Genomic DNA, 20,351 nt, shown 5'->3' with positions numbered 1-20,351 from the left:
AACTTGTGGAGACTGATTTATCTTTAGAGAAGTATATAAACTTAAAAATAGAATGCTAGGATTAGTAAAATACGCTAACAAATATTTTCGGCAACAGCTGCGCCCAATTTACAGTTAAGTTTTTCAACGCGTTGCATGTCCCAACTGAACTGCAGAGGTAAGTAAAGGAATATGCATGTATACCTCGTGGGCAACTTACAATATTGTTGAATTAGTTAACACAGAGACAGAGATAATAAAAATAAAGTGTTTAGGAAAACATTTTTCAGTTTTCTAAACTGTATATTGTTTATCTCAGTTACATCTTAACTAATTCCCAACCCCTGGTCCATTTGGCTTTTTTACTGTACCCAGCATGTACCTGGGTCTTGTTGGTGATTGCCCCAGATTTGTTTTAGAATACTCGTCGGCACTACAGTACAGTCCAAGTACAGTATCAGTACAAGTTACAGTATCCTTACCAGTTACAACCCCAGTACCGTATCAGTACCAGGTACAGCCCCAGTACAGTATCAGTACCAGTTAAAGCCCCAGTACAGTATCAGTACCAGTAGAGTATAATTACCAGTTACAGTCCCAGTACAGTATCATTACCACTTACAGTCCCAGTACAGTATCAGTATCAGTTACAGTCCCAGTACAGTATAATTACCAGTTACCGTCCCAGTATGGTATCAGTACCAGTTGAAGTACCAATACAGCATAATTACCAGTTACAGTCCCAGTACAGTATCATTACCACTTACAGTCCCAAAACAGTATCATTAGCAGTTACAGTCCCAGTACAGTATAATTACCAGTTACAGTCCAAGTACAGTAAATTGCTAGTTACAGCCCCAGTACAGTATTAGTACCAGTTACAGCCCCAGTACAGTACAGTGTATCAGTACCAGTTACAGCCCCAGTACAGTACAGTGTATCAGTACCAGTTACAGTCCCAGTACAGTATAATTACCAGTTACCGTCCCAGTATGGTATCAGTACCAGTTGAAGTACCAATACAGCATAATTACCAGTCACAGTCCCAGTACAGTATCATTACCAGTTACAGCACCAGTACAGTATTAGTCCCAGTACAGTATCATTACCAGTTACAGCCCCAGTACAGTATCATTACCAGTTACAGTCCCAGTATAGTATCAGTACCAGTTTCAGTTCCAGTACAATATCATTACCAGTTACAGTCCCAGTACAGTATCAGTACCAGTTTCAGTTCCAGTACAGTATCATTACCAGTTACAGCCCCAGTACAGTATCAGTACCAGTTATAACCCCAGTACAGTATCAGTACCAGTTACAGCCCCAGTACAGTATCAGTACCAGTTATAATCCCAGTACAGTATCATTACCAGTTACAGCCCCAGTACAGTATCAGTACCAGTTACAGCCCCAGTACAGTATCAGTACCAGTTTCAGTTCCAGTACAGTATCATTACCAGTTACAGCCCCAGTACAGTATCAGTACCAGTTACTGTCCCAGTACGGTATCATTACCAGTTACAGTACCTTTAAAAAGTTCATCCTTCAGAAAGATTCAATGCTTTTTTTCAGTATAGAAAAGCATCAAATGTTTTTTTACATTGTATTATTCTGGAGCATTAACATATGATGTTTTTGGCTCCTTTGAAATGTTAGATATTTCAGGAAAATAAAATGCTGCTGTCCCTACATATGTAATTCTTTCCATCAGGTTTTAGTACCGGTTCTTTCTAATAAGAAGAATCATCAGTCCTGGCCATATGTCATTTCACAAGATGTGGAGCATCATGTGGAATATATGAAGAACAAGATGCATGTCGTGAAAGGCCTTTTATCTGGAAAAACACTCCTCCCCGTTCCAACAGTGGCACAAAACACTCACCCCAATCAGAATTGTGCAGGCAATAAGTAAGTAAAATTATTCAAAGTTATTTAATTTTCCTGATTGAAATGATGGGATAGTGTTTTGCAATGATGAGATGAATCAGAGAGGGCTGAAGAGGGCATTTGCACACAGCTCCCGTGCTTTAGTGAATTATTATTCCGTACGGTTCAGTTCCCTTATCTGTTTTTAATGGGGGATGTCCCACATACAGATGTAGTAATACTTACTGTCCCCAGCGCTGCGGACTAAAAAGTAAATGTCCGCGGCCCTGGGGGCAGCATCTGTCTTGGTCGTGCTACGGGGGGGTCCATGCTTCTGAATAGGATCCCCATCCGCGTTAATCCTTACGGGCCGCGACCGTCGTGGTCACGTGACCGTGAGTGGCCACAGCAACGAAAACGGTAAGGTTTGCTACATCTGTAGCAGGTAAAGCATTTTTTTTAACCAAAGGGATCAAATGTGAATGTCTTGCTTAAAAATATCCAATTCCTAAACTTAATATGCTGCCATCATTAGCCAAACAAAATATCAACAATCTCCTTGTATATACAACAGTTTACAAACAGTCCTATTACAAAAAAATGTAGGTATATCTGTAAAAAAAATGTCTACCTCCTATGTTGAACTGATTGAACATGCTACTGCCAAGGAATAATCCCGAAGGACAAGGCATTACTGGGCCATTACGGCCCAGGGTGGAGAAGTTTTGCCATGAGTCTTTCACCAACACAGGAATTAATGGCCAGGTAATGCCCTGTTCTGAGGGAGTTATTATAGGCTAAATGTTTGTATATATTTTTCTATAAAACAACAATTACCAACACCCCCTCTCTCTCTAACAATGGCAAATGCCTCCCCATCATTATTAAGGACGGCCCTCCTGCTTCTCCTCCAGATATTCTCTCTGCCTCCTGCTTGCCTGCCCCACGTCTCCAAATGGCCTTCCCTACGCCTCTCCCTCCTCCGAATGGCCTTCCCTTTGCTTCCATCCTCACTGCATAAAATGGCCCGCTCTCCCCTACACCAATGAATTAAATCCCTGCTCTCTTGTTTGGTGAGGTGTTAGAGAGCAGGGATTTCATGAATTCTTTTTATTCTCACTTTCTCCGTGCTGCTTGACAGCACACACCTGACTGCTGCCTGCAGAAATCAATGTGTTATATCTTAACTTCAGCCACTAGTGGTCCCATTATGTCACAAAGTGGGGGGTTTTAACAGCCATTTTCATTTTTAATATCGCCCATTAAAACATATAACAAATGATATTCTTAATCATGACTGATTTTACATTGCAGGATTGTCAGAAATTCTGATTGTTTTAGTAATATGCAACAAAGCTTTCAAACTATTGCCTTTGGTTTTCAAAATCCACAGTACAATTACTTTGAGCAAATTACAGCAAAAAGAATCAGTTGCTTCACCTAATTTATCCATTTCCTCTACAGTACTTACTTATACAATTATTGTTTATTCTGTGTTGACTGGCACTATCAGAACCTGTAAAGCTGCAGGCAGCAGCAGTCTGAAAGGGGCACGGGTAGATAGAAAAGCTATTGGGGTTTAATTAATACAACCCATAATAATTCACACTTTACTGTATACATTGTGTTTTAACCAGTTTTATTTTCCCTTCATTACAGCAAGTTTTGGTAAGGTAAGGAAGAACGGTAGTAAAAATGTTTGCATCAGCAAGAGAATCAATTATAAGTTATGTACTGTATGTTGGAACCATTATGTTTGGCATTTTCATACTTTACTTTAGGCAAGATCACCGTGATAGGACAGCACTTCATACATTTGAATCAATGGTCATAAAATGGTCCTATCAGATACGGGATGTAGTAGAAAGAGATTCTTCACAACCTCTCCTTCAAGGTCTTAATCCAGGTCCAGAAACAGAGCTTAATTTCTGGAAAGCAAGGCGAGAAAATCTCTTATGCATATATGAGCAGGTACGTGTTACCAGGTTTGTTTTTTTTTACTGAAAATCTGATGTAGTTTTCTTAGAACCGCTTTATAGTGCGACTGGTTAAATCTCCGAGCTCCTCTATAGCTTCATTGACAAATAGAAATGTGCAAAAAATTTTGACGGATTGGCCAGTTCCTTTGAGTCTCGATTTTCAGCGGACCAGTCTTTTTTTTTTTACTACTACTCACAATCCTCACGGTGGAGTAATAATCCGAACCTGAAAAATGTATTGCAGTCCGAATCAGAAACATTTAATCATCAGGGGAAGGAGGAGGTGCATAGAGGTGCAGCCTCAAGCCGACGCCTTTGTGTGTCAGGGTTTAGCTGTGAGTCGGTTAGCTTGTTGCTGCTGTAGTACTATAGCTTACAAAATGTTACAATATTTACTTAATAAAACTTGTAGCTGAACCATTAACCTGTGATTGAGTGGAGTTTGAGTTGTGTGCCCTTGGCTCTGTCCCTGAGTCCTAGACATGTTTCTGTTTATAGTACAATATATTTACTTGTGTCTAGCAGGTTATTAATATTACTTAAGTAATAATCCCAGAACAACAGGGCATTACTGGCCAATAATGCCCTGGCTGGAAGAGTTAAAGGCTTGAGTTGAAGGACACTGTTATGCTTCTGCAACGTCATCATGTAGGAGATAGAGTAATATCCAACCAGCGGGCCTAACCTATTTACAATATGCTTGCCAGGCTGCCCTTACTGTCTCAGACACTTTACCAGAAAAGCTGTATCAGTAATATTTGAAATGATACATAATAGAGGAATACAGCTAGATATGTGCAAGAAAAAAAATTTGAGAATTTGGATCCTCGGATTGGGTGGTTTCTTTGATCCGCGGATTTGGGCAGTACAAACAAACAGACGTTCGAAATTGCAGATTTTTTCTTTTCAGAAGAACTATATTTGTTCTTTTTTAATGGATATTCTACAAGCACTCATTCATTACCACAACACTGAGAGAACTGTTGTTCATATGTTTCACATCTCCAGCTTCGGGCACCGGCTGTTCAAAAAATGGCTAATATCCTGGAAGAAAAAGAAAGCAGTTACCACCCCACATTCAAAAACATCATCAGTGAGGTCAAACATGGTAAGCAAGATTGCATTGCTATGAGGCTGACATGTTAACTAATCTAGCGGTTTACAAAGATGTCAAAAGTATTGTTGTTCACTTTTTTTTTTTTTTTTTAAGTTTCTGCGAATATTCTAAGGAATTTGTGAAGCTGCAAAACAACTATGAATGCCAGGGCTTAACAAGTCTATGTACTTACTAACATTATTTACGAGACAAAATATTAATTTTAATGTTAAACAGATAATAATAGTCCCCATTGGTTCATGCCAGTTATTCTGCTTTCATTTCATTATCATTTATCTTCTCGTATCTATGTGGCTTTATTGTTTGTGGCTTCATTCGGATGAAAAGGCCAGATATATTGAAGCAGTTAGCGATTAGGCAGAGAGGCAGCTGTTAAGATGAGCTCCTAACTCTTATCAACTTTATGCCTTCTCCGTGAGATAATTTGCAAAAAAAAAAAAAAACATAGTCTTTCAATAAAAACTGAACAAGAAAAGCAAATGTAGCCCCATTTCCCTATGCCTAAGGAACTACGTGGCAACTATGCGTGCTGTTGTACCTGTTTGCTCACCGGAGGCCTAAGCCTCCGCCTCTGGGAACCTGGGATGAGTTCTTTCTCCTTGCATGCAGCGCCTCCACCCATGAGGGATCCCAGAGTTGGTGGGATAACCCTTCACAGGAACTAGTACACAGTAAAGAATAATACACACACAATGTATATAACTAAGGTTTACTGTACACACTCACTAACACATATAACATATAACAAAGGTACCCACAATATAACCCCAGCGCTACCCCCTGTGCATGTAAGAGCACGTTGGGTACCTGCCTGGGTACTTCAGTACCCAGGTGCTGCTTGGCGTGGTGAGTTGGAGCAGATCCCATGTTGCAGGGCCTCAAACACAAAACCCATCTCTCCTAAGGGTCCTGATCTGCCTCGCGGGCTGAGCTCCAGCCGGAGTGTCTCACACAAAGTCTCTCAACCCTGCAGTCTATAACATAAGGGGTGATCCCTGTAGTATGGCAATCCCTGCAAAACTCAACTAGAGTGACAGGGGCTATCTGGGGCCTAAGGGGCAAGATCTGGCCTAGCCCAGGAAGCTACTGCTCCCTAGATACTACCTTCTCTTCCTCCAGCTCCCTCGTGACTAACCGTCGTCTCACTGGTCCCGCGGAGTCCTGAGATCAGAATGTCTGCTCGCGCCTTTTTCCCAAATGCCTTATGGAGCTTGTAGTTCCTAATGCCTTTTGCAGACATTCAAAAATGGCCGTCGCTCCGGCCACAACTGCGCATGCGCAACAAGTTTGTAGCAGCCGCCGCTACCTTCCCCACTCGCACAGAGATCAGGCATATCACAGATCAGCCAGGCAGTTCCCCCTCACCGGAGGTAAGGAGGGGGACTCAGCTACAACAGCAAAGAATTCTGCAAGAAACAAAGATTACTAAAGAAGAAAAAAGAAGAAAACAACAAGGAAACCAAAACAGTCCCTGAAACACCAATAGAAACCCAGAGAGAAGAGCAAATGGTAAGAATCTACCTATATTACTGCATCTACAATATCAACAACACAGGAAAACACACAGAATAATACAGAAAATACAGATACATATACAGTATAGAAATTTTGCTCCAAAACAATAACAATGGAACACTTATCTTGAAAAAAAAAATCAAAAAGACAGCAAGGCAAACACTCTAGGCAAACAGACACTGCTGATAACCCCTGTCCCTGGGGAGTCTAACACCTCTGAAATCCTGAGGAACTAGGGAACAAATGGCCAAAAAAACGATTCAAGAATAATATAACAAAAGAAAACCCAGAAACTCTCTCTGCTGATTTTGCCAATACAGAGGAGAAAAAAGTAAAAACAAACGTACTTTTCTTTGCTAAATCCCCTGCAGCCTGGCACACTGCAATGTGCAAACACTACACACACGTCACAAAGAGAGGAATTAGCAATGGAAGAAAACTAAGACAAGGTGATGTTGAAGAGTAAGGCCCGGGTCATAGAGGGGTGAGGAGTTCCGAGCCGCGCTGACGCTGAGGCTCGCCTGCTGAAATCTGCGCGATTTCATGCCCATGCAGGCGAGCCAGCAGGCGCGATCGGAGGCGGGGGGAGACTGAGGGAGGCGGGGCAGTGACGTCGCTGGGCCAATCGCCTGACTCTCGCCGCTTATCGGCAGCTTCTCACCACCGTCCTGCCAACTTTTCCTGGCTTGTGGATTTTGAGAGGAAATCTCTATTCTAGAGCCGCGATTAGCCTCGATAAGCTAAACGGGGCTACTAGAATTGCACGAGTTTGAAAACCTGCCAACAAGTGGCTTCTCGCCGATAGTTTGGCGATTTTTTTTCTTGGAAACAAAATTGCCGAAAAGGGCTTTTATTGGCGACTTATCGGGGCTTACTGAATAGCAGTAGGCTTTTTTTGGCAAAAAGGCTTCGATAAGTGGCTTATCGGCGCTTAGTGCATAGGCCCCTAAGGGCCGTGCTATAGTGTGTGCGCGCACGGCACTTTTAATTGGCTGTAGTTAGCCAGCCAATCTATAATAGTGCCGCGCGCGCACGGCAGTGACCGTGGAACCGGCCGACAGGGGGGAAGATGAAGAAAATAATGAATTTGCGCCGCTACCGCCGCTGTTAGTGTGTGTGTGTGTGTGTGTGTGTGTGTGTGTGTGTGTGTGTGTGTGTGTGTGTGTGTGTGTGTGCGCGTCAATAAGAGCACAAATTAAAAAAAATTTATTTACCCAACATATTTTTTTTCTTTTAAAAATGTTATTTAAGAAATGATTCACTCACACAATCTATACACACACACACACACACACACACACACACACACACACACACACACACACACACACACACACACACACACACACACACACACACACACACACACACACACACACACACACACACACACACAGTACCTTTCCAGCCTGTTGCACAGACTCTATACAAAGTGTGCGTCACATGCATGCGCGTTCGCACAGTCATGCGCGCACGGGCGCACACACTATCGAACGGCCCTTTGTGTGTCTTGCCAAGTATTTTTTTTGTTTTGTCTACACCAAGGGGAAGACATTCACAACACATTGAATATGCACAGAAGGGCCTTAGTCACTCATCCACTTTGTATTGTATTGTAATCTATGATAAGCCAACCGATTAAAAAATGATGAATAGTGTACATTAGCACTGCAATGAGTTTACTGTAGGTCTACATAACAACAGTTCCCTAATTGGAATAGTTATCAGTGTGAACACCAGAAGAATTCTGATGGTTTCATTAGAGGGGCAGTCTTTATTTTTTACCAGACTGTTTTTGGAAGTGCAACATTTTTATTTAGGTCTTAATACACTGGGCTTTGAATTCAGCCACACAGCATGTTTCCTTTCTGGACATTTTATTAGAATGTTATGGCAGATCGTTTTTTTTCTGCTGGCACGTTAGCAACAATGCTTGGAAAGGTTCCTGGTAACCTACTGGCAAGTCCTTTGTTGGGTTCCAAGTATGGATCCAGATCAGATTCTCAATTTATGTGAGGTTGAGTTAGCCTTCTGCTTATTACAAATGTAAGCCTTTGCTTTCACAACTGGTACAGTATTAGGTTTTAAAGTGTATTACTTTTCAGGGTTTGTTAGTACCTAAAAGGATGAGTTGTTCTTTGGCCACTAACTACGATTTTAATGAATTCAACAATTTGTCTCACAGGAAAATTCACTAGTACTATAAAGATAAAGTGCACTTGATAGATATGCAACAGACTACATTTCTCCTGCTGATATCACATATTGCATTTTATTACAGAATAGAGTTTTCAATAGGATTCAATGGTGCCAGCGTGCTTTACCTTCATATTGTCCATTCTAATATTTATTTATCCTCTTAATTAAGCACTTATTGAAGCCAAAGATGTCGACCTACACCTAAAAGCACTAAGACAGCATGTAAAGTTACTAGAGGAGACTGAATTCCCACAGACCCACATTTTGATGCCTCCTTTGCTTCATACCATCTGTCTGATCTGGAGTCACTCCAAGTTTTACAATATTCCTGCACGGATAATCGTTCTTCTGCAAGAGTTTTGTAATTTACTCATGAACCAGGTACAGGATATTCTTTCAGCCTTTTTTTTTTGTTGCTGTAACACAGTACTCTTCAGATACTGTATCTGCTTTTTTTGGATGGGTTGGGGATGTAAAAAATGGCTGGAACTTCTTCTAGGAAGTAAAGAGGACATTGCTGACTTGTTTAAAGGCTATTTTGGAGACATTTCACTTTTGACAATCTCAGCATACTTCTTTGACTGGGGAACTCTTGGTTGAGAAATATGTACATTGGTTTCAACAAAACAACAGTTTACAAAAAGTCTGATCACAAAAGAGATTAAGTAAAAGCACTCCAAAGCATTTGGTTTTGATGGAGACATTACATGTATAATAATACTGTAATAATCAAAAAAATGCTTTTACTTGTCTGATGTTTTAAAAATGGCATTAATCACATACTGTATATTTTACCCATTACAAATGCACTGCCATGGTCCCACTTTGATTCCAGGAAGCACTGCCCCGTAAAATGGCACACTTTTGTTCACTCACCCAACGCAAATGTTAGCACTCACTTGACCTCTGTGAAAGTCTGCACATTGCTTCAATGATGTGATTGCACCACTGTACTCACAATATACTGTACTGGGCTGCAATTAGCAGGTATTCTACTGCAATACAAGAAAGCGTGTTTTATGCACCCTTTATAGCATGGCTGAAGCAAATGTTATGTACAAGCCCAAGGCCTAAAAACGCGCCCTTTTAGCCTCTTGTGTGCCGTAGCGTTTCCCTGAGATATTTACTTTGTGAGTGCCAGAAAGGCCCGGAACTCACTGTAAAGCAATGTGTGGCTGCCCCTCTGGAACTAGGTGGGTTAAGTGAATGGTACTTTTGAGGGCTTATTTGAAGATCACTTTGCAGTATACAAGAATCAGAGCAGCTGTGCAGTGCCAAATGCAACCAAAGAGACACCTGTGTTCTTTATGCTCCAGGAAGCTCATCTCCAGTCCTCAAGACCCCCAAGAGGTTACGTTTTAAGAATATCCCTGCTTCAGCACAGGTCGCTCATTCAGTGGCTAAGACTGTGCTGAAACAGGGATATCCTTAAAACCTGACCTGTTGGGGATTCTTGAGGACTGGAGTTGAGCGCCCCTGCTCTAACACACAATAATTTGTTAATAGAGGCTTGAAGCAGCATTCGATGTCCATTTTTTAAGCCATCGTCTACTTGCCAGGTTTTTCTAAACATACACACAAAAGAGCAGAAAGCACGAGGTAACTATCAATAATTGTATTACATGGATAAAAATCAGATCCGCGCTTATACAGTAGCTAGATAAATGTAAAATGAAAGTCGGATACAGGAATATATTACAAGCCTCGTGCTGGATGACCCACACTGTCACCTCTTTAGACCGAGTATTTTAGCTTCCAAACGTAAAGCTGGAAGTGACGTCAGGGTTACTGAAAATGCTTACAAAACTCCATGTGTTTGGCTTTAGAGATGCTAATACAGTAGTTATTTTACAATTGAAATTTGGGCCATACAATCTTGAAGTCATTTATTAAGCTGTGTTCAGAAAGCATATTTTTTTTTTTTTAAATTGTCAAAATGTGTGACCCTTGTCTGCCCATTTTTAGCATATAACCAGATTGTCCCTCATTAAATTCCAGGCGAAAACCTATCTTGCACCGGAAGACCTTTTCAAAGAAGAAACAGAAGAAGCCTTGGAACATATACAAATCGCACTGAATGTTCTCAGGAGCTTTAAACATTCATTTTTAAGTGGCAGACGCAAACTGGGAACGTATTACAGGGACAGCAAAGAATTTAAATCATGGGACTTTCAATCTGAAATGGTGTTTGCGAGATATGACAGATTTCTTGAGCGCTTAATGAAGATTGAGGTATTTAAGGCTTCTAATTGCATCCTATTACGTTTTTAGCACTATAAATACTTACCGTAGTGTGCTATGAATTGCAAATGAGGTGACATACGTGTGTTATTTAAGAGAAATGCTACCGTCATGCCCTACATAAGACATATATTCTACTTAAATAATACATTCTTGTAATAATTATTATTATTACTATAATTACACCCACTTGACACAGTTAGTGACCACAACAATTATGTTTAATTGGGTAGATATTATATTTTAAGGCTTTGCTTCTAATATACTGGTATTTTTCATGGGGGAAAAAAATGATGCTGGTGTGCACATTTCTAGATTGAATAATCTTAATACAATTTTAATAGAAATAATTGTGTACACTGTTATATTAATAATGTACTAGATCATTTCTTAAGGATGTGTGTGCATAAAAAATATCCACACGCAAAAACTCCACATCCGGAGGAGTTGAACCCAGTTGGGGCAATAAACTCCAGATAATGCCTGGTTCTGAAGGGATTATTTCAGTAATAATCCCGGAAGAACAGGGCATTACTGGCCAATAATGCCCTGGCTGGAAGAGTTGATGGGTCGAGGCAAAGCCGAGGGACTTTAACCCAGCCAGGGCATTATTGGCCAGTAATGTCCAGTTCTTCGGGGATTATTACTATTATAGGCTAAATGTAGGCTTTTTTAAAATACATTTTTCATAAAAAAGATAGACACTCTTGAAGTCTTATTGATTTTTATCAGCATGATTGTCTACATTCTTTTGCTTTTAGTCCAACAAAACAGATTCTGCTTCCCCCCTCTACACCAACAAAATACACACCAACAGAACACATACTGCAGACAGCTTTCCCAGGGCCCAGGACTAGAGTATCCACAGGAGACCCCCTCCTATGTGTCAGCAGGCTTGCGAGAGCCCCCCATCGTTTTCTCTTACACTGCCCCCTTCTAAGGCCCAGGACATAGTGCACTCAGCGTCGCTGAGCCGCGCTGAACAGATGCACAAAGCCCCTGCATCTGTAATCAGCGCGGCTATAGTTTCTCCCTCCACATGCTTGCTGATGCGTGCAGAGGCTGAGAAACTTCCCCGAGACAGGCAAGTTTGAAATTTGCCGCTCAGGGAAGCAGAGGACCGGTCACGTGACCGCTCCCATCCAATGGGTCTGCAGCCGGTCCGGCATTGTAACTACCAGACAAGACAGAGGCAGCACAGAGGTGTGTGTATGTGTATGTGTATGTGTGTGTATGTATGTGTGAGCATGTGTGTGTGCGTGTGGGCGTGTGTGCGTGTGTGCGTGTGTGTGCGTGTATGTGTGTGTGCATGTGTGTGTGTGTGTGTATGTGTATGTCTGTGTGGTGTGTGCGTGTGCATGTGTGTGTGTGTATGTATGTGTGTGTGTGTGTGTGTGTGTGCATGTGTGTGTGCATGTATGTGAGCGTGCATGTGTGCATGTGTGCATGTGTGTGTGTGTGTGTATATGTATGTATGTATGTATGTTTGTTTGTGCGCGCGTGTGTGCGCGCGTGCGTGCGTGAATATATTTATCAAAGTTGCACAATGTTAATAAATAATTTATTCTCACAACAAGTCTTTTTTTTTTAATTTTTAAAATATTATATAATATACACACACACACACACACACACATATACACACACACACACACACAGGTTCCCAGTGACACACAAACACACAGACCACTTCAAAGTGACACACACACACAGCTACCAAGTGACACACACACTGTGATACCCACCTCCCAAGCGCACTTGCTGTCTCCTCTGCCAGGACAGCAAAAAGCTCCTGGTAGAGCGAGCGACAGCAAGCAAGAGCGAGCAGCAGCACCTAAGTGCTTACTATGTCCCAGACCTAACACACCACTTCAGTCTCTCAACCCCTTCCCACACTCCCCGTCACGCTTTCCTTCCCTCCCTCTGTCTCTCACTCTCCCCCTCCTTCTCATAGACCCCCACCTTTCATCTCCCTCTTACAGCCCTCTCTCAAACTCCCTCCAATGTTACATAGTTACATAGTAGATGAGGTTGAAAAAAGACGTAGGTCCATCAAGTTCAACCTATGCTAAATTTAGACAACAAATACTTTATCCTATATCTATACTTACTTATTGATCCAGAGGAAGGCAAACAAAAAACCTCATTAAGGGGAAAAATTAATTCCTTCCTGACTCCAAGAATTGGCAATCGGATTAATCCCTGGATCAACATCCTTCCCATGTATACTTATTTGGTATATCCCTGTATACCTTTCCCATCTAAATAGATGTCCAGCCTTTTTTTGAACAAATCTATTGTATCTGCCATCACAGTCTCAATGGGTAATGCATTCCACATTTTAACTGCCCTTACTGTAAAGAACACTTTCCTTTGTTGCTGGTGAAATTTCCTTTCCTCCAACCTTAAGGGTTGGCCCGAGTCCATTGTACTGCCCGTGGGATGAATAGTTCTTTTGAAAGCTCCTTGAATTGTCCCCGAATATATTTGTATATAGTTATCATATCCCCTCTTAGACGCCTCTTTTCTAATGTAAATAAATCTAATTTAGCTAGCCTCTCCTCATAAGTTAGATTGTCCATCCCCTTTATTAATTTGGTGGCTCTTCTCTGCACTCTCTCTAGTTCCATAATGTCTTTTCTTAGGATTGGTGCCCAAAATTGTACTCCATATTCAAGGTGTGGTCTCACTAATGCTTTGTAAATGGGCATAATTGTATTTGTACACTTGTATGTATTTCTCTCCCACTCCCCACTCAATAACCCCCCTCCCCAAAAACACACACAATATGCCCCCCTCTCAACAAACACATACACATACTAAGCCCCCTCCCCAATATACACACACAATAAACCCCTCCCCAAATATATATATACACACACACACAAACACACAAACACAATAAGCACCCTCTCCATATATATATGTAGCCCTGTGTGGTTTGGGCTATAGGTCTGCCCTCTTCCTCTTCCTGGCAGTGATACCTGTGTAAGGTCAGGTTTGCAGGAGCAATCATGGGTTTTCCCCAATTCATGCTGTGCAGTGAGTCAGAGTGAAGGCAATGTCATCAGGCCCTGTGTCCAATTAGAAGACACAGGGGTGGTGCCTTCTGGAACTACTTATTGCACAGTACTTCCTATTTAGTTGAGTCTGTCCCCAGAGTGAGAGGGGCAAGGTGGTCCAAACCAAGCTGCTCGGACTGGCAGGCTTGAGGCCTCCCTACGGGGAGTGAGAGGGTACACCCCATACCTCCTATCCTTAAAGAGGATAGGGGAAGAGCAAGACCCACTCTAGGTGTCCTAGGCTGGGAGTGAGGTTAGGGACATCCTGTAGGGAGACAGCTTGCTGTGTGATCTGGCTGCTGAGAAGAGACCAATAAAGACCCTGCACTTTTACCTATACTCCTGCCTGAGAGTGAAGTGTATCGGGAGGAGGGGAAGGAGAACTCTCTTGTACGTACTTCACCCCATACAGCTGGGGGCTGCATGAGATGGAGGCGCTGCACCAGTAAGTGAGATTGAGGCACAACCCCAGAAGCCTGTCCTGTCATCCCCCATGCCATCGCGGGAGACTCAGGGCCCCCTGTTACCAGCAGGTATGCACCACACTGAAACACGTAGCCTGAGCAGTAGATTCCCAAGCCGATCCTATGTGAGATTGGGGGGGGGGGGGGGGGAATAAGGGTTACATATATATATATATATATATATATATATATATATATATATAGTTATACGTTACCGTTACCGTTCCAAGGATTGGTAAACAAGAGACAGCACTCAGTGTTGAAAATCAAAGTGTATTGGTGAAAGCAAAAATACATCCAGAAACCCAACGTTTCGGTCCTACAGAATGGGACCTTCCTCAGGGGGATACACACACACACACACACACACACACACACACACACACACACACACACACACACACACACACACACACACACACACACACACACACACACACACACACACACAACACAAAATAAGCCCCCTCCCCAAATATACACACACACACACACACACAATAATCCCCCTTCCAAAATACACACAAACAATAAGCCCCCTCTCCAAATACACACACACTAGCCCCCCTCCCCAAATACACACACACACACACATACACACACACACACACACACACACACACACACACACACACACACACACACACACACACACACACACACACACACACACACACACACACACACACACACAATAACATCCCTCTCCAAATACACACACAATAACCCCCTCCTCTCACACACATACACACAAACTATAAGCCTCCTCCCCAAATACACACACAATAGCCCCCCTCCCCAAATATACACACAATATCCCCCCACCCCAAATACACCCATACACACACAAAATAAGCCCCCTCCTCAAATACACACACATTAAGCCATTAAGCTCCCCCCCAAACACACACACAATAACCTCCCTCCCCAAATACACATACACAATAACCCCCTCCCCACACACACACACATACACAATAACCCCCCTACCCAAATACACACACACCCATTGGAGGGTAAGAGGCCTGAGCGGGTGGTATAAGGGGGTCATGAGCATGTGGACTTACCTGGGGGCCCATGGATGGGCCTGCTGGATCAGCATGGCAGTACACAGGAGAACCCTGCAGGTCTGCAGAGGAAAAGAGGGAGAGATGGGCGGTGACAAGGGAAGGGGAGGGCCCTTCAGGAGCGGAGAAAGGGGGTGGCAACGAGATAACAACAGGAGGGCCCTGCTGGAGGGGAGGGACAGATGGAGGCAGCAGCCAGAAAAGGGGAGGGAAAAAAGGAGAAGGCCCAACTAGTGTGCGCATAGGAAACTGTAGAGTTGCCGGCAGGGAGGCCAGGGCCCCTTAACTGTCCGGGCCCGAGACAGACAAACATATACCAACAAAACACTCTGCTGCCCCCTCTAGACCCACAAAACACACAGCAGACACACACGCACACCTTTCTCCTCACTCTCATGTGCAGAGCTCTATCAGGCAGGGTGGGGGAAGAGTCAGTGCCTTGCTGGTGCCTTCTGTCCAATCACATCCTGTGGCTGAGAGCTACTCCCATTCTGTGTGGATGAGACCTGAAAGCGGATTGGCTGAAAAACTTGGCAAGTTGCCAAATATTCTGGGGCATTACTGAATAAATAATGCACAGAATTTTAACCAATTGGAGAGCAGGGATTTCAATAATGCCCGGCATGTAACAGCTTTAGCCTATAATTTATTTTAATGTCAGCATCTGTTACTAGTTCACATTTGTGGGCATTTCTAGGCTTTAAATGCTCAGTATTTCGACCAAACAGAAAACTTGGTGTCTGAATGTTCTAAAGCTTTAGCTTATACATGTACAGTATATGTGCAGTTGAGGGCCATGATTAACTACTGTACTCCTCCCTAAAAACATTAATCAGACCTAATATATTGATATGGAACACCACTATGAACACACATAAGTATAATGATGGACATGCCCTCCGGCCAATGAGTATGAACCAAGGAAAGGACTGAGATGATAAGATAACCAAGAGGGATGATCTCATGGCAGGAGGAGCTAAGAGAGAGATATAGCAAGAGAGGAGAACGTGAGTGGGAGGAGACCTGCAGAGAGAAAGAGTGAGAGAGAAAAGAGGAACTGTCCCCTGGAGCCTGGCGATAGTTACAGCGCAGTGACAGAGCCTTCCCAGACTGACAGAGCAGCACGTACTGGAGGCATTGGCTATCAGCAAGCGGAAACAGCACATTGTCAAGTAAAGGGGACCCGTGTAAACAGGGGGTCTTGAAGCTGTGAGTAGATGAAGCGGAGACACATCGAAGGGATTGGAACTACAGCACTTCAGTATCCTTTTCATCATACACATCTACCACCATTCTTAGCGAAGTAACAGGCCTGCACCTATTAACACACCTACATCTCACACAAGCTCCACCGCTGTACCAGCACCAACAGTGGCCCATTAGTTAGCATTTGGGCTACCAGGGCAGAGTAAGAGACACTGAGAGATACTTGTCATAAGTATTGTGTGTAGTCCTCCAAATCTGAGGGCCCCGATATGGGATTTCGGTGTTTCTCATGGGTATATATATATATATATATATATATATATATATATATATATATATATAAAGTATTGTTATCCAAAAGATATGTATCTCTCGCTGCGTTTTCTGACCCCAGCTTGATCCCTTGCTGGCTGACTTACACACATGAGAGGTTGACTCAGGCCGCCGTCCTTGTGTCCACACATTAATACATCTAGGGAAATAAGGAGTGGTTACATATAAATGACTTGTTACTGCCTAGACTATCTAATCTGCCTGGTTACTATGAACTCAGAATTATGGACTAAAACACTTCATTACCTGTAATACAGTAGGTTTCTCTGGGCTATTTGCAAACAAGATGTGGAGCAAATTCTAAAAATCATGGAAAAATGCAATATACTAATTTTCTGTCATTTGGAGGCATAAAATTGGGAGAGAAACATAATAAGTTTATATTGTCCCATATTTGCCAAATTGTTTGTGAATGTTCATGCAAAGATGCTAAGAAAGGGGTTTGTAGTTGGCAGTTTCTGGCAAAGTTACATATATCTCTTTTTGTCAGCTACAAATGTCTAAAATGTGTCACGTTCACAGACTTACAGTATATAAAAGTTTTCATGAGTTAGTTCCCTCGTTTGTTTCAATCAGGCTTTAACTAAATCATTACCCCCTCCTCCAATAGTATAGTGTACATGGTGCATATGCATATATTTAAATATACCAGGATATATGTGTATATATATCAAGAAAGAGTAAAAACACAATACATGTATTTAAATGATAACAGTGTTGTTTGTTTGTTATTTTTGTCATTTGTTATAGGATATTTTTGTAACCATGGTGGAATTTGAAAAATTGGAAAAATTGGAGTTTGGTGGAAATAAGGGAAAAGCCTTAAATGAGCAGATATTTTATCTGCATGAAATGTTTATTGAAACCTGCAAAGTGTTTAAAGAAAGCACACAAGATCCAACAGATTATGCCAATATGGTATGATGCTCATATTTTTCATTCTTCTCCCCACCATTAATATTTGTTTTGTACAACCCTAATCTCAATGTACTGTCAGTAAAAGCATGGCATGTTTTTAGACTTTCCTCTGTAACAATAGGGCAAGCAATGAGACAGCTTGTAACAAGAAAATGTTCAGGATCCTTGACTAAAATAGGCCTGTTCATTTTGTACCGATGCCTAATATAGACTTTTTTTGCCTTTACTGATCTGAGTGCAGTCTTCCTTTACCGGACGTGAGAATGGTAATGTTGTTCTATATATATATATATATATATATATATTACAACAAGACAAACTGCCTGCAACAGACTAAGCAAATAATGAGTACTTAAATTAGTAATATAATAACCACTAACTAGAAGTAATATCTAACTAGTGTGTCTCTGGTATTTAAACATAACTTGGGGATTTCAAGTAAAAAAGTAAGAAACCATGGAACCTAGCAACATATGTATTTTGTGTGTAGGGTGTTAACTACATTTCCTTTAATTCTATATCCTGTTTGTATTAACCTCTATAGCAAAATCAATAAACCTTTAATTTCCTTGCAATATTTAGTATAGTACACATTTCTTAATGTTGTTGCGTTATACTTCTTGTTGAACTTTTTACCGTTTAATTGCAAAAGTCTTCTTATTTCTCTACTGCATCCAAAGATGTTCTGTCCTTCAGGTTAATCCTTAGTGGAGTGCTTCTAATAAAAAACACAATGTCTAAAATGGGGATTAGGAATGTAATAGTAGCTGATGAAGCGTTAATTGGAAATGTAATGTAGGTAATGCCACTCAAGGCAAAGCACTGGTTGTCACAACCTGCAATCTGGAATGCCTGGGAGAAAATGAATCATTCACTCCAGTGTCAAAGTTTCAGGCAAAGTACATTACATTCAAATAGTAATCGTCTGATGTGAGAAAACTCTTGGGTCTGATTTGTTCTGGTATAAACATTTAAGGGCCTTTTCATAGAGCTGCAGTAGCTATACTGTTTGTGATGAGATAATTGGAGCTTGCCACATGCAGTACTAGAAGAACTAGAGCAGCCAGGAATAGTCAGTCAGAGCTTGGATACTTGTTCTGCATTATGCATATGAGAGTAGTTTACAGACCAGACACACATTAAAATATGGCGGGTAGAAGTATGACAAAAAACATTCCATGGTACAGGGGTACAGGGGTACAGAAATACTAGAAAATACTTAACACACTACTATTCATTTCACAAGCCTACTCAAATTGGGCCTACTCAAAAGGGCTGTCTGTTGAGTGCTGGTTTTGTGCTTAACATACTGTAGGCTTGATTGTGCCAGCTACAGTATAAAATGCAACACTGGCTAATTTATGTTTAGAGGAAGTTTGGAAGCTAAAAAGAGGCATGCTTAGCCATATTTTGTGCTTTTATGACTTTATAACTTCTTAAATAATATAATAATATGTTCTTGTACTGTATAGCGCTTCTAGTTTTACATAGAGCTTTTCAGAGACATTTTGCAGGCACAGGTCCCTGCCCCGTGGAGCTTACAATCTATGTTTTTGGTACCTGAGGCACAGGGAGATAAAGTGACTTGCTAAAGTGACTTGCCCAAGGAGCCAACACCAGGAATTGAACCAGGTCCCCCTACTTCAAGCTCAGTGCCAGTCAGGGTCGTTACTCACTGATCCACTCCTTCTCCTTAAATATTTAGCACTACGCATGTGCAATTTTTAACCTGTCCATAAAACTAAACGTTTTGCAATAAAAGTCTTGTTTCTTAAGAACCCTAAATATATTCCTAAATAGCACCAAGTACAAAACCAGATTTTAATCCGAAACCATCATTTTTGCACCAGGGCTTTGATCGGAGAACAACTCTAAACCTGCCCCACTCACTGGGCGCTACTTAGCTCCAGATTGTACTGTTAGATCATTTTTTTTATATAGATATTGTGCAGGTTGTGACACCTTAATTCAACTATCAGTCAAGGTAGATGTTGTTGAACATTGAAATTGCACCTGTATTATTTGCATTAGTGCAAAACTGTGAAATTGCACATTCATAGTGCAAACAATTTAAGAAGTTCTTAAATGCAGAATTCAGTAAAACTCTGGGGCCTGTGTACTAATATTATATTTTAGATCAATTTTCAGTGCTCTCAAATAATTCACACTTTCATAAAGTATGCATTTGTTGTTGTAAATTATTTTTGACGCGTTGCGTCATGTTGAATATCTGGTTGATACCATTCAGATTAAAACATTATTTATAACTTGTTTTGGTAAATATACTGTACATTATTAGTGCAATATTATTTCTAATAGCCAAACTGTGAAAATAATCCATTTTGGTAACATTATCGCTGTGTCAAAAAAATAATTTGAGTTGATAGATAGCAACTTAATTTGGT

The 20,351-nt window shown here is 41.5% G+C and overlaps 1 protein-coding gene across 1 annotated transcript in view; it reads left to right on the top strand.

Annotated features, from left to right (window-relative positions):
• Positions 1 to 20,351, top strand: part of DNAH11 (dynein axonemal heavy chain 11) — a 323,392-nt gene that overhangs the window by 10,350 nt on the left and 292,691 nt on the right. Inside the window, exons 4-9 of the mRNA XM_075587148.1 lie at positions 1,691 to 1,887; positions 3,627 to 3,816; positions 4,833 to 4,932; positions 8,825 to 9,036; positions 10,654 to 10,887; positions 17,779 to 17,946. Of these exons, the coding sequence (XP_075443263.1) occupies positions 1,691 to 1,887; positions 3,627 to 3,816; positions 4,833 to 4,932; positions 8,825 to 9,036; positions 10,654 to 10,887; positions 17,779 to 17,946 (1,101 nt within the window). The remainder of the gene's footprint in view (positions 1 to 1,690; positions 1,888 to 3,626; positions 3,817 to 4,832; positions 4,933 to 8,824; positions 9,037 to 10,653; positions 10,888 to 17,778; positions 17,947 to 20,351) is intronic.

Source organism: Ascaphus truei, chromosome 2 (assembly GCF_040206685.1).
Source record: "Ascaphus truei isolate aAscTru1 chromosome 2, aAscTru1.hap1, whole genome shotgun sequence".
In the NCBI taxonomy this organism is placed as follows: domain Eukaryota; kingdom Metazoa; phylum Chordata; class Amphibia; order Anura; family Ascaphidae; genus Ascaphus; species Ascaphus truei.
This window is presented reverse-complemented; position numbering and strand designations above follow the sequence as displayed.